The sequence below is a fragment of the Coregonus clupeaformis genome, unplaced genomic scaffold (assembly GCF_020615455.1).
Source record: "Coregonus clupeaformis isolate EN_2021a unplaced genomic scaffold, ASM2061545v1 scaf0578, whole genome shotgun sequence".
NCBI classification, from domain to species: domain Eukaryota; kingdom Metazoa; phylum Chordata; class Actinopteri; order Salmoniformes; family Salmonidae; genus Coregonus; species Coregonus clupeaformis.
In genome coordinates this window covers 12190-26178 of record NW_025534033.1, presented here as the reverse complement: position 1 = coordinate 26178, position 13989 = coordinate 12190, and the positions used below count along the sequence as shown (strand labels likewise).

The window sequence follows — 13989 nt, the reverse complement described above, 5'->3', positions numbered from 1 at the left end:
AAAGGTTTTTCTTTATTTTTTACTATTTTTTAAATTGTAGAATAATAGTGAAGACATCAAAACTATAAAATAGGCGGCAGGTAGCTTAGTGGTTAAGAGCTTTGTGCCAGTAACCGAAAGGTCGCTGGTTCTAATCCCCGAGCCGACTAGGTGAAAAATCTGTCGATGTGCCCTTGAGCAAGGCACTTAACCCTAATTGCTCCTGTAAGTCGCTCTGGATAAGAGCGTCTGCTAAATGACTAAAATGTAAAATGTAAATGTAAATAACACATATGGATTCATGTAGTAACCAAAAAAGTGTTAAGCAAATCAAAATATATTTTATATTTGAAATTCTTCAAATAGCCACCCTTTGCCTTGATGACAGCTTTGCACACTCTTGGCATTCTCTCAACCAGCTTCATGAGGTAGTCACCTGGAATGCATTTCAATTAACAGGTGTGCTTTCTTAAAAGTTAATTTGTGGAATTTGTTTCCTTCTTAATGCGTTTGAGCCAATCAGTTGTGTTGTGACAAGGTGCAGTTGTGTTGTGACAAGGTGGGGGGGGTAAACAGAAGATAGCCCTATTTGGTAAAAGACCAAGTCCATATTATGGCAAGAACAGCTCAAATAAGCAAAGACAAACGACAGTCCGTCATTACTTTAAGACATGAAGGTCAGTCAATACGGAACATTTCAAGAACTTTGAAAGGTTCTTCAAGTGCAGTCGCAAAAACCATCAAGCGCTATGATGAAACTGGCTCTCAAGAGGACCACCACTGGAATGGAAGACCCAGAGTTACCTCTGCTGCAGAGGATATGTTCATTAGAGTTACCAGCCTCAGAAATTGCAGCCCAAATAAATGCTTCACAGAGTTCAAGTCACAGACACATCTCAACATCAACTGTTCAGAGGGGACTGTGTGAATCAGGCCTTCATGGTCGAATTGCTCTAAAGAAACCACTACTAAAGGTCACCAATAAGAAGAAGAAACCTGCTTGGGCCAAGAATCACGAGCAATGGACATTAGACAGGTGGGAAAAAAGCAGTCAACAAGTGCTAAGCATATGTGGGAACTCCTTCAAGACTGTTGGAAAAGCATTCCAGGTGAAGCTGGTTGAGAGTGCCAAGAGTGTTTAAAGCTGTCATCAAGGCAAAGGGTGGCTATTTGAAGAATCTCAAATATAAAATATATTTTGATTTGTTTAACACTTTTTTGGTTACTACATGATTCCATGTGTGTTATTTCATAGTTTTGATGTCTTCATTCTACAATGTAGAAAATAGTAAAAATAAAGAAAAATCCTTGAATGAGTATGTGTGTCCAAACTTTTGACTGGTACTGTATGTCTGTTGTAACTATTCAACCATATCAAAATTGTGGGGAAACTGATTTTTGTTATTTATAGCTGTCATAAAACACCATCCCTAAAATAACTGTTCTCTCAAATGATTTTATTGATACATACACACACCTACTCAATTGGAACTGTTTGTGTGTGTCTATATGTGCTGAGTGTGGCATAAAAATGCCCTTGAATGTAACAGTACTGTAACTTTGCCCTTAAAAGTAGGTGGCACCACTGTTAAAGGGTTTAGATCCTCCTTCCCACAACCACAGTTTGAACGCTGATGTTTGCTGAAATGACTACAATGTCACAGTTTCAACATTTCCAATGCACACAGACAAGGCACTCATCCAGGCGACTTGGCAGTGTCTGTCTACCTCAGCATAACTTTCTGAGAAGTGCAGTTAGTAGTTAATAGAGAGGTATGCCGGCTGCCAAAAATAGCCAGAGGCATCAAATCAATATGAAATATTACCCAGTAAGTCTGATGTATGCACAGCACAGCATTGGAGTCTTTTTCCAGCCCTTTGGTCTGTTGAGTAAAGAGTAGAAGTGAGAGGTCACTGAAGGAAATGGGTGACACCCCTCCGGCTCAGCTCCAACCACATTAATATTATTTATAATGGCTGTGTCTGTGTATCCCTGGACGATCCAGTCTGGACACATTCTGCCTGCTCAGTGCAAATGTCCATGTCTGACTCTAGTCCTGTACAGTAGTTTAGATATGAAGATTTTTTGCATGGGTGGGAGAGAAAATATAGACCTATAAGCTATTGAGAGAAATACAGTCAGCAGAATAGATGCTCAATGTTGAAGAAAAATATGTAATTTGAATTGCTCTTAGGAAAAGCAAACTATAAACATTGTAAAAAAGATACCTATAGCACCAAAATGGCATTGTTCTTATAACAAAGTATGACCATAATAGACAAAAGTAAAATTGACTTAAATCACAAAGGACAGCATTACATAAAGACATTCTCAAAGTATGGATATTGCAGTAGCTTTCTGAGAGAAGGCTTTTCCCTAGAGATCGGGTTCAGTGTTAGTTCAGACTGCTTTATATGGCGCAGATCCAGACTAAACACCATGTCCAGAGACTTCTAGGAAAGGCTGCTAGTCTACTTATTTTCACTGTGCTGTAGAAACAGCTGAAGTGTACACTAGAAACAGATGAAACTACCCACAGGGCACAGACATCAATTCAACGTCTATTCCACGTTGGTTCAACGTAATTTCATTGAAATGATGTGGAAACAATGATTCAACCAGTGTGTGCCCAGTGGGTAATGTTCCCATTTCTCATTTAGGCATGCTGAGAGAGAGAAGACAGGGCTGTGAACCATCATAGAGGTCCATCCTGTCAATCATTGACATAATCCCGCAGGGAAGATGAGACATTTGATTATAAGGACACAGATAAAAAGTCAAAATTCTAATTCAAGGTTAATTCATAGTATATGTGTGTGTGTATTGTTTAAATATTCACACTGCTTATCTTCTCGATTAAACTTACTGAGAAGTTCCACCTGATCTTTCAGGATCTCGCCAGTAACAGTTCTGGTGATCCTATGACTTTGCAAATGGTGTTGTGCAAACATGCAATTGCTCAGAAATAACCATCGGCTGATGTTTAGAATTCTAGCAGTTCTGTGTAAAACACTGGAGTTCAGACCCTGGAGGTCAGGGTGGGAGTCCAAGCCCTAGACCCCTGTTCTGTTCTGACTAAACCCCCCAACCCCCCCCCCACCCCTTCGGGAAGTGCATTCTGAGAATCTGTCACTGCTGCCTGCGGACGGCGCAGATGGAGTAAGGCAGCGGCTGCAGGGTCATGCCAAGTTTGGGGGTGAGGCTTGGCACTGTGCCGGGGGGGAACTGCAGGTGGAAGCGCTGCAGCATGGTGGTGAAGAACAGGAACATCTCCATCCTGGCCAGCTGCTCGCCCAAACAGTGACGCCTCCCTGAGGACAAACCACACAATATGGATTGAGTTTTGTGAAGATCATGTCATACTTTGTATCATCTACTCTACTCAGAGGAGGCTGGTGAAGGGAGGACGGCTCGTAGTAATGGCTGACATGAAATCAACGGAACGGTATCAAACCATTCCATTCCAGCCATTACAATGAGCCGTCCTCCGATTTAGTGACACCAGCTACTACTGACTATTGTATTCCAGTGAACATTCAACCATTACAACATATCTACTGTACTCAATGTATCTGTTAAGTGATAGTAAAGGTCCTTTACTATCACTGTTATCAGCTGTTTAGTGTTTACCTTATTAGGATATAGGTTAATCCAATGACATGATATGGCTGGGAAAAGGTTTATACTTGCATACACAGCGCAACTTGAGGAGCAATAGAGGGAACCACATTTCTGGGTGGTATGACAGAGAGAATGAGTTTTGTTTGAACTGACATGGGGTATTTTTCTGTCTTAACAGTACTTTCCGTTATTAATGGCAGCATTGTAGTCTGCAATAGCCCCAGGGACAGGCTTGCTCACCAGTCTATTATTGAAGTGCTCAGATGGATCACTGGGCCTTCATACCCGTAAGGTTGTTGTTATACCGGAGAGGCTCTAGCTTTTATTCCATTTGACTCATTGTAGGTAAAATTAAATGAGATCATAGCTGGGGAATACAGTTAAAGACATGCTCTGGTACTTTGGCGACTAACAAAGTATTTTTTAAACCTCCCGCTTTGGGCTAGATGTGTCAATGTGTAGTTCATACATGCATAATCTATGAGCAGAAATACTGTCTTACCTCAATTAGACATGAAATCCCTAGTTTGAAAGCGACTGTTTTATTGAAGCTGTGCTGTGCTATTTTCCCTACATTTCCCTCCATGTGGGCTCTGAGTTCTAGCCAATGAGCTTCAGCCTCTCACATTTGAGTGACAGCTAGCAAGAGGCCTGCCCAGCATTATCCGATGAGGTTGCAGGGCGGGCCCAGCTCAGTGGACACAGCAGAGAGAGAGAGAGCAATGACGTGGTGCACATATCTGCACATGTGACGTAGTATGCAATTTTCAGGGACCACTTTTGGCTCATGAATGCTACTTTCAGAACTACTGGCTAAAAAGTATATAAACGTACAGAAGAATCTCTTTAATATATTGGAATTTCATGCCCATGATGACTATTAAACCTGTATTTAAGCATTACCATTTGGATTAGGAAAGAGGAGAGGCATTCAAGTGAGAGGGTGTGTACAGTATGTGTGTGAGAGACAGTGTGCTACTCTCTTTGGGGGCCTGAGAGTGGAAAGAAGCCAGACTCACCCAGAGAGAAGGGTAGGAATGCTTCCCGTCGGACAAAGTTTCCATTGCTGTCCAGGAAGCGTTGTGGTGAGAAAGTTCCAGGGTCGCACCAGTACTTCTCATCAAAGTGCACAGAGTACAGGTTGGTGATGACCATGGTGCCCTTGGGGATGGTGTAGCCGCTCACCAGTGTGTCCTGAGTGGTGGCGCGGAAGATGCCCAGGGGCACGATGTTACAGAAGCGCAGGACCTCGTGTAGCACTGCTTCCACATAGGGCATCCTCTGTTTGTCCTCCAGCGTGGGGGACTTCCCACTGCCCATCACACTGTTAATTTCCTTATGCACCTTCTCTACACAGAGGAAACACCAGCAGCACACTGTCAATACCTTATCATCACAGTGTTCTATCTGCTTCCTCAACTCTTATCTAGTATCTACAGACATACACTGAGTGTACAAAACATTAAGAACACCTTCCTAATATTGAGTTGCACCCCCTTTTACCCTCAGAACATCCTCAGTTTGTCGGGGCATGGACTCTACCAGGTGTTGAAAGCGTCCACATGGATGATGGCCCATGTTGACTCCAATCCTTCCCACAGTTGTGTCAAGTTGGCTGGATGTGCTTTGGGTGGTGGACCATTCTTAAAATACACAGGAAACTGTTTAGTGTGAAAACCCCAGCAGTGTTGCGGTTCAAACCGGTGCGCCTTGCACCTACTACCATACCCCGTTCAAAGGCACTTAAATCTTTTGTCTTGCCTATTCACCCTCTGAATGGCACACATATACAATCCATGTCTCAATTGTCTCAAGGCTTCAAAATCTTTCTTTAACCTGTCTCCTCCCCTTGTTCTACACTGAATAGGGTCCAGCTGCCTAATCGACTAAACTACTGAAAGAGCTACTACCTGTGCTTGGCCCTGCTATTTTAATCATAATAAACGGCTCCCTATCCTCCGGATGTGTACCAAACTCACAAAAAATGGCAGTAATAAATCCTCTCCTGAAAAAGCCAAACGTTGACCTGGAAAATTTAAAAAACTATCGGCCTATATCGAATCTCCCATTCCTCTCAAAATGTTTACAAAAAGCTGTTGTGCAGCAACTCACTGCCTTCCTGAAGACAAATAATGTATACGAAATGCTCCATCATAGTACTGATACTGCATTCGTGAAGGTGGTAAAATACCTTTTAATGGCGTCAGACCAAGGCTCTGCAGCTGTCCTCGTGCTCCTAGACCTTAGTGCCGCTTTTGACACCATTGATCACCACATTCTTTTTGAGAGATTGGAAACCCTCTTTGGTCTACACGGACAAGTTCTTGCATGGTTTAGATCTTATCTGTCGGAAAGATATCATTTAGTCTCTTTGGATGGTTTGTCCTCTGACAAATCAATTGTACGTTTCAGTGTTCCTCAAGGTTCCGTTTTAGGACCACAATTGTTTTCACTATATATTCTACCTCTTGGTGATGTCATTCGGAAACACAATGTCAACTTTCACTGCTATGCAGACGACACACAGCTGTACATTTCGATTAAACATGGTGAAGCCCCAAAATTGCCTACCCTGGAAGCCTGTGTTTCAGACATAAGGAAGTGGATGGCGGCAAATGTTTTACTTTTAAACTTGGACAAAACAGAGATGCTAGTTCTAGGTCCCAAGAAACAAAGAGATCTGCTGTTTGATCTGACAATTAATCTTGATGGTTGTACAGTCGTCTCAAATAAAACTGTGAAGGACCTCTGCATTGCTCTGGACCCTGATCTCTCTTTTGACGAACGTATCAAGAATATTTCAAGGGCAGCTTTTTTCCATCTTCGTAACATTAAAAAAAATCAGAAACTTTTTGTCCAAAAATGATGCAGGAAAGCTAATCCATGCTTTTGTAACTTTTAGATTAGACTACTGTAATGCTCTACTCTCTGGCTATCCGGATAAAGCACTAAATAAACTTCAGTTAGTGCTAAACACGGCTGCTACAATCTTGACTAGAACCACAAAATGTGATCATATTACTACAGTGCTAGCCTCTCTACTTTTTAGCTTCCTGTTAAGGCTAGGGCTGATTTCAAGGTTTTACTGCTAACCTACGAAGTATTACATGGACTTGCTCCTACCTATCTCTCCGATTTGGTCCTGCCATACATACCTACACGTACGCTACGGTCACAAGACGCAGGCCTCCTTATTGTCCCTAGAATTTCTAAGCGAACAGCTGAAGGCAGGGCTTTCTCCTATAGAGCAACATTTTTATGGAATGGTCTGCCTATCCATGTGAGAAACGCAGACTCGGTCTCGACCTATAAGTCTTTATTGAAGACTCATCTCTTCAGTAGGTCATATGATTGAGTGTAGTCTGGCCCAGGAGTGCGAAAGTGAACGGCAAGGCACTGGAGTGACGAACCGCACTTGCTGCTCTGCCTGGCCGGCTTCCGTCTCTCCCGGGAATTCTCTGCCTCTGACCTTATTACGGGGGCTGAGTCACTGGCTTACTAGTGCTCTTCCATGCCATCCCTAGGAGGGGTGTGTCACGTAGTGGCAGGCTTTTTTCACTATACTCGACTTGTGTGGGTTGAGTCACTGACATGATCTTCCTGTCCGGTTTTGCGCCCCCTCTGGCTCGTGTGGTGGAGGATATCTTTGTGGGCTGTACTCAGCCTTGTCTCAGGGTAGTAAGTTGGTGGTCTGTTGATGTCCCTCTAGTGGTGTGGGGGCTGTGCTTTGGCAAAGGGGGTGGGGTGATATCCTGCCTGGTTGGCCCTGTCCGGGGGTATCGTTGGACAGAGCCACAGTGTCCCCTGACCCCCCACCCCCCCGTCTCAGCCTCCAGTATCTATGCTGCAATAGTCTATGTGTCGGGGTGCTAGGGTCAGTCTGTCCTATCTGGTGAAATTCTCCTGTCTTATCTGGTGTCCTGTGTGAACTTAAGTATACTCCCTCTAATTCTCTCTCTCTCTCTCTCTCTCTCTCGCTCTCGCTCTCGCTCTCGCTCTCGCTCGCTCTGGACCTGAGCCCTAGGACCATACCTCAGGACTACCTGGCCTGATGACTCCTTGCTGTCCCCAGTCCACCTGGTCGTGCTGCTGATCCAGTTTCTGCTGTTTTGCCTGTGGCTATGGAACCTTCACCAGTTCACCAGACGTGCTACCTTTTCGTGCTGCTGATCCAGTTACAATTAAACCCTGACCTGTTCACCGGACGTGCTACCTTGTCCGGGACCTGCTGTTTTTGACCCTCTCTCTCCCTCCCTCCCTCTCTCTCTCTACCTCACCTGCTGTCTCGACCTCTGAATGCTCGACTACGAAAAGCCAACAGACATTTGTTCCTGAGGTGCTGACCTGTTACACCCTCTACAACCACTGTCATTATTATTTGATACTGCTGGTCATCTAGGAACGTTTTAACATCTTGAAGAACGATCTGGTCTTACTGGCCATGTACAATTACATTTGTACATTTTTGTCATTTAGCAGATGCTCTTATCCAGAGCGACTTACAGTAGTGAGTGCATACATTTTCATACTCTTAGAATCACCACCCGGCACAGCCAGAAGAGGACTGGCCACACCTCAGATCCTGGTTCCTCTCTACGTTTCTTCCTAGGTTCCTGCCTTTCTAGGGAGTTTTTCCTAGCCACCGTGCTTCTACATCTGCATTTCTCTGTAGCTCAGCTGGTAGAGCACGGCGCTTGTAATGCCAGGGTAGTGGGTTCGATCCCCGGGACCACCCATACACAAAAATGTATGCACGCATGACTGTAAGTCGCTTTGGATAAAAGTGTCTGCTAAATGGCATATTATTATTATATTATTTCTTGCTGTTTGGGGTTTAAGGCTGGGTTTCTGTATAAGCACTTTGTGACATCTGCTGATGTAAAAAGGGCATTATAAATACATTTGATTTGACTGATTGAAGTGGATTTAACAAGTGACATCAATAACCTGGTCAGTCTATATCACTGAAAGAGCATAATGTTTTGTACACTCAGTGTATACCTTAGTAGAGAAATAGTTTAAACAAAAATCAATCAAAAGTTAACACAATTATCAATCCAAACTTAGACACAATGCAAATGAAAGTTGCTTACTCAACTATTATTGATTACAAACAAACATACACCCTCCATATGTATTTGGACAGTGAAGCAAAAATTGTACATTTGGCTCTATACTCCAGCATTTTGTATTTGTTATCAAATGTTTCATATGAGGCGACAGTACAGAATGTCACCTTTCATTTGAGGGTATTTCCCCAGTCAAAACTGTTCGCTGCTCTGGCACCCCAATGGTGGAACAAGCTCCCTCACGACGCCAGGACAGCGGAGTCACTCACCACCTTCTGGAGACATTTGAAACCCCACCTCTTTAAGGAATACCTGGGATAGGATAAAGTAATCCTTCTACCCCACCTCCTGATCTGACTATGCCAAATGGCTGTGGGCTACACTAGTTCATTTAGCAGACAAGATTTGCTTATAATTCTGTGGCATTATTTTATAGTATGAAGAATACAATTGAACAAAGCTGAATAAAATATAAATATTGTCTCCAAATTATTTGAGGGAGTGCGCACATGAGGCTATTCTGTGTTGAGCAGTTAACAAATAAATAGGTTTGGAGACAATTAATTTAGAGTTATTAATGTAAATGTAGTTGTTCTACAAACATTGGGCTATATGTTTGGATTTTTAATACATTGTAAGGCTGCATGATGAGATTCATCATTAATGGATGCTACCACTTACTTAGAATAAAAGTGTCTACAAAATTACACAATACATTATTCACCATTCACTTCCTATTGGGCCAAACATAATCCGAAACACAACCAAAACAAGCTGTAAATGCATCCAACAAGTTTGTAAAGTCACAGCTTGATGTAGTCATTGTGTGCAAGGAATATGGGACCAAATACTACATTTTTGACTACTTTAAAACACTATAAGTGAACTTGTCCACATACTTATGACATCTTCAAATGGCGGGACTAGCTACATAAAGTGCTTTCACTTCTAATATATATATAAAAAAATACCCTCAAATAAAAGGTGACATTCTGTACTGTCACCTAATATGAAATATTTGATCTCAAATCTAAAATGGTGGAGTATGGAGACACATTTACAATTGTAGCTTCACTGTCCAAGGGGAGGGAGTGTATACCTTTGTACAGTTGAAACCAAAAAATCTATAAAAGGTTCACAAACAAACTATACCTTAGTTATCTAACCTATGCAAATAAAAGTTGCTGTGTATTATGGCTTGGAGAAAGGTTAAATAAGGACATGGCAAGTCCCTTTACTGGACACCGGAGGAGAAGAGGAAAAAGAAAGACCAAGGATGACCTGTTAGCGAACTGTTGAAACTGAGCTTAATACCAGAATAGGACTCATTTGAAAATAGATATAAAATTTTGTGGAGGTCTTTTGCGCCACTTGACACGATGAGGTTATATGAGATATGAGACCTACAGTAAGGACAAGGCAGGGGATTATGAGACCTACAGTAAGGACAAGGCAGGGGACTATGAGACCTACAGTAAGGACAAGGCAGGGGACTATGAGACCTACAGTAAGGACAAGGCAGGGGACTATGAGACCTACAGTAAGGACAAGGCAGGAGACTATGAGACCTACAGTAAGGACAAGGCAGGGGACTATGAGACCTACAGTAAGGACAAGGCAGGGGACTATGAGACCTACAGTAAGGACAAGGCAGGGGACTATGAGACCTACAGTAAGGACAAGGCAGGGGACTATGAGACCTACAGTAAGGACAAGGCAGGGGACTATGAGACCTACAGTAAGGACAAGGCAGGGGACTATGAGACCTACAGTAAGGACAAGGCAGGGGACTATGAGACCTACAGTAATGACAATGCAGGGTGATATGAGACCTACAGTAAGAACAAGACAGGGGACTATGAGACCTACAGTAAGGACAAGGCAGGGGATTATGAGACCTACAGTAAGGACAAGGCAGGGTGATATGAGACCTACAGTAAGGACAAGGCAGGGGACTATGAGACCTACAGTAAGGACAAGGCAGGGGACTATGAGACCTACAGTAAGGACAAGGCAGGGTGATATGAGACCTACAGTAAGGACAAGCCAGGGGACTATGAGGCCTGAGTAAGAACAAGGCATTGACCCTGACCTACTGTGCTATAAGGCAGCACACTGACCTTGGATGTTGGGGTAGAGGGCCATGTAGAGCATGGCCCAGCGTAGGGTGTTGGTGGTGGTCTCCGTGCCTGCGATGATGAGCTCGCCCACAGAGTAGATCAGGTTCTCCCTGGAAAACGTGGTGCCCAAGTCGCCAGCACTCTGCTCCAACTCGTCCAGGTAGGCATCGATGTAGTGGCGCGGGGCTTGGCACACTCTGCCCTCTGAGAAGCGCCCGATGATCTGCTCCAGGAAGTTGTAGACCTTGGCTGCATTGCGGAACAGCTTCTGGTGCTTTCCGAAGGGGAGGTACTTGATCCATGGGAAGGCGTTGTAAAGGAAGGCCCAGCCGCTGACGGCCAGCTCCACATTCTCACTGAAGATCTCGATCATGTGCTGGAAGTCACAGTCGTCGTACGTGAAACGCTCGCCGAAGATGATGAGGTTGGTGATGTTTGACACAGCATTGGTCACCAGGTGCTTTGGGTTAAAGGGTTTCCCTTTGTGCTCATCGATGGCATCCACAAAAAACATGCACTCTTCCAAGATCTTCTGTTCGAGGGGCTTCTGAACACTGCCAAAGTAACGAAAGGAGTTGCAGGCCAGTTTACGATGCTCAATCCATCCTCTGCCAAATTTAGCATTCAGAAGTCCTGAGAAGGAAGATATTGAGATTAGAGCAGACATAATGAGACCTTACTGAGCATGTGTGAAGATACTGAATATTATTTTCAGGATATGTGGACCTATTTTGATTTCAATACCATCAAATAGCCTAGAGAGTTGGATAAAACCAAGCTTGTATTTGCATGTAATAACTAATAACAATATAACAATGTCATAATGTGCATATTTCAGAATACCTTATAACTGACTTTCTTACCTCCCATTTTGGTCATTTTCATAAATAAAGGCAGAGATGGCCGGTCAGCAAAGACCTCACTCTGGTGGTACAGGCATTCTCTGATGGCATCATATCCATTCAGCACCACTGTTGAGTAGCCTCCCAAATCAAGACTGAAAATCTTAGATAAAATACTTGAATAAATACACATCCAAGATAATATGCCATTTATTTTCCCTAAATATGTTTAATTTGGGAATTTTGAGAATATGACTATAGGTCCAGAAAGTAGACTATAGTCCAGTATGACATAACATCTCAACTGCAAATTATGTATTAGGCTAGTCTAGAGATAGGCAAGTAGTCCTCACTGCAGTCTGACTCTATTTGCTGAGGCATGCTGACTAAGCAGACCTTGGCAATTTTTCGAAACCCTGCAAGCGCAGCTGGAGCCTGCCAAAACTTTGCGAATACCGAGCCTCCTTTGTTCACTTTTCTGAGCTTTTTTTCTAGGCTGACGCAAGGCAGGATGTAGGGACAAGAATGGAGCGTCCACCCTAAGTAACCTTTGACACACTTAGGAATTCTGGTATGTGTGTGTGTGCCGGATGATGCATTACAAACTTTATTAAGCACTGTTTTCCACCAATGAAATTAAAGCGACTTTGAGATTCTGTTTTGTAATATATAAAATACATCTATTGTAATGCAAAAATCCGTATTCATAAAGCAACACTCAATAGGCTAAACCGCAAGAGTTAAACCGGCTTGAACACAAGCAAACTAGCCTTCATGGGTGTGCACACAAGTAGCCAACACAAAAAAATGCCGAGGGTTAGTCAAGCCATTTTGACACAATAAGGTAAGTACCGTACCTGCCCATGGATTTCACTCTGTTTCTTCATAAAGACGTGCGGTTCTGTTGCTAGAGACATAATGTTCCCTATGACAGGGATAGGTGACGGTCCAGGAGGGAATCCTCGGGGTCTCCTCTGCTTGACAAGCTGCCGGATCAGCAATATAACAATAAGGGAAATAAGTAAACTACACAGACCTAAGAAAGCCTGTCCATACGATACTGCTGAGACTAGAGATGATAACTTTATTAATACCATTTTTCTATCTCTAACTTTGCTGTCTGGACTAACCTCTCCTCTGTGAAAGAGTTATGTAGGCTATATCATCTTGCACATGTTTCTATCCCCTCCCAATAGGATGTTTCTCCCTCTACAAGGCTAAGATTGGCTAGAAGTTTAGCTGTGATGACTATCGATGAACTTTGATCAGCCTTCGATCAATTCTAGCCATTAACAAATCGTGATTCTGCTATTTCTGAGGATTTGATTTCCCAATTATGATTTCTGGCCATTTGTTGACATGCAGCATAACTTGCCTGCAGCTGGCACCACACATCAAGTTGGGAATAAAAAAGCTATATTTTGTCACCGCTGATCCAGCCTGCTCTCATAGACTAGACGTAACATAGTAAACGAAACTCCGGGATACTCAAATTAGCATGATATATTACATTTGTTATGGTTACATAAGACATAATGTTACTTAAGGCAAAAACTAAAGGCGGGTGGTTGGTCAGGGTGGGAGTATAACGTGGGCGTATAACATACATTGAGAACGTCTAGCAACCCAAAGGTTGCGTGTTTAAATCTCATCACAGACAATTTGAGTATTTTAGGTAATTAGCAACTTTGCAACTAGCATGTTAGCTAATTCTTCCCCTAACCCTAAGCTTAACCCTTTAACCTAACCCCTAACCCTAACCCTAACTTCTAGCCTAGCTAACATTAGCCACCTAGCTAATGTTAGCATTAGCCACGTAGCCACCTAGCTAAAGTTAGCCACAACAAATTGGAATTCATAAGATATAATACGTATCGCAAATTCGTAACATATTGTATGAATTGCAATTCGTAACATATCATACAAATTGTAATTCGTAACATATCATACAAATTGTAATTCATAACATATCATAGGAAATGGATGATGGACATTCACAAATTAATACATACCATACCAAACCTAACATATCATACTAATTTAATAATAATAATAATAATAATAATATGCCATTTCACAGACGCTTTTATCCAAAGCGACTTACAGTCATGTGTGCATACATTTTTAATTTGAGTGTCTCTGAATACGGATTTTCATTTACTGTGTTATGTCTAGGTCCAAGTTGGCTGATCCCATTGTCATAGCATACTTTCTATGTGAGTGTTGTTTAGCCTGTCTTATATCTATACAAATTAGCATTATGCAGCAAAAGCAAGGTTAATGTTTGATTGATTCAAGAGATCAATGCTATTTCTATAACTCATAGCCTAATGCTGTATAATAATCCAATACAATAG

The 13989-nt window shown here is 42.6% G+C and overlaps 1 protein-coding gene across 1 annotated transcript; it reads right to left on the bottom strand.

Annotated features, from left to right (window-relative positions):
* Positions 1 to 3081: 3081 nt before the first annotated feature.
* Positions 3082 to 12761, bottom strand: LOC121582909 (vitamin D 25-hydroxylase-like). The gene is made up of 5 exons (XM_041899064.2): positions 12490 to 12761; positions 11654 to 11795; positions 10791 to 11423; positions 4621 to 4950; positions 3082 to 3291 (listed from the first exon to the last, which is right to left on the bottom strand). The coding sequence occupies exons 1-5, from the start codon at positions 12727 to 12729 to the stop codon at positions 3110 to 3112; spliced, it is 1527 nt and encodes a 508-aa protein (XP_041754998.1). The 5' UTR covers positions 12730 to 12761; the 3' UTR covers positions 3082 to 3109.
* Positions 12762 to 13989: the final 1228 nt, after the last annotated feature.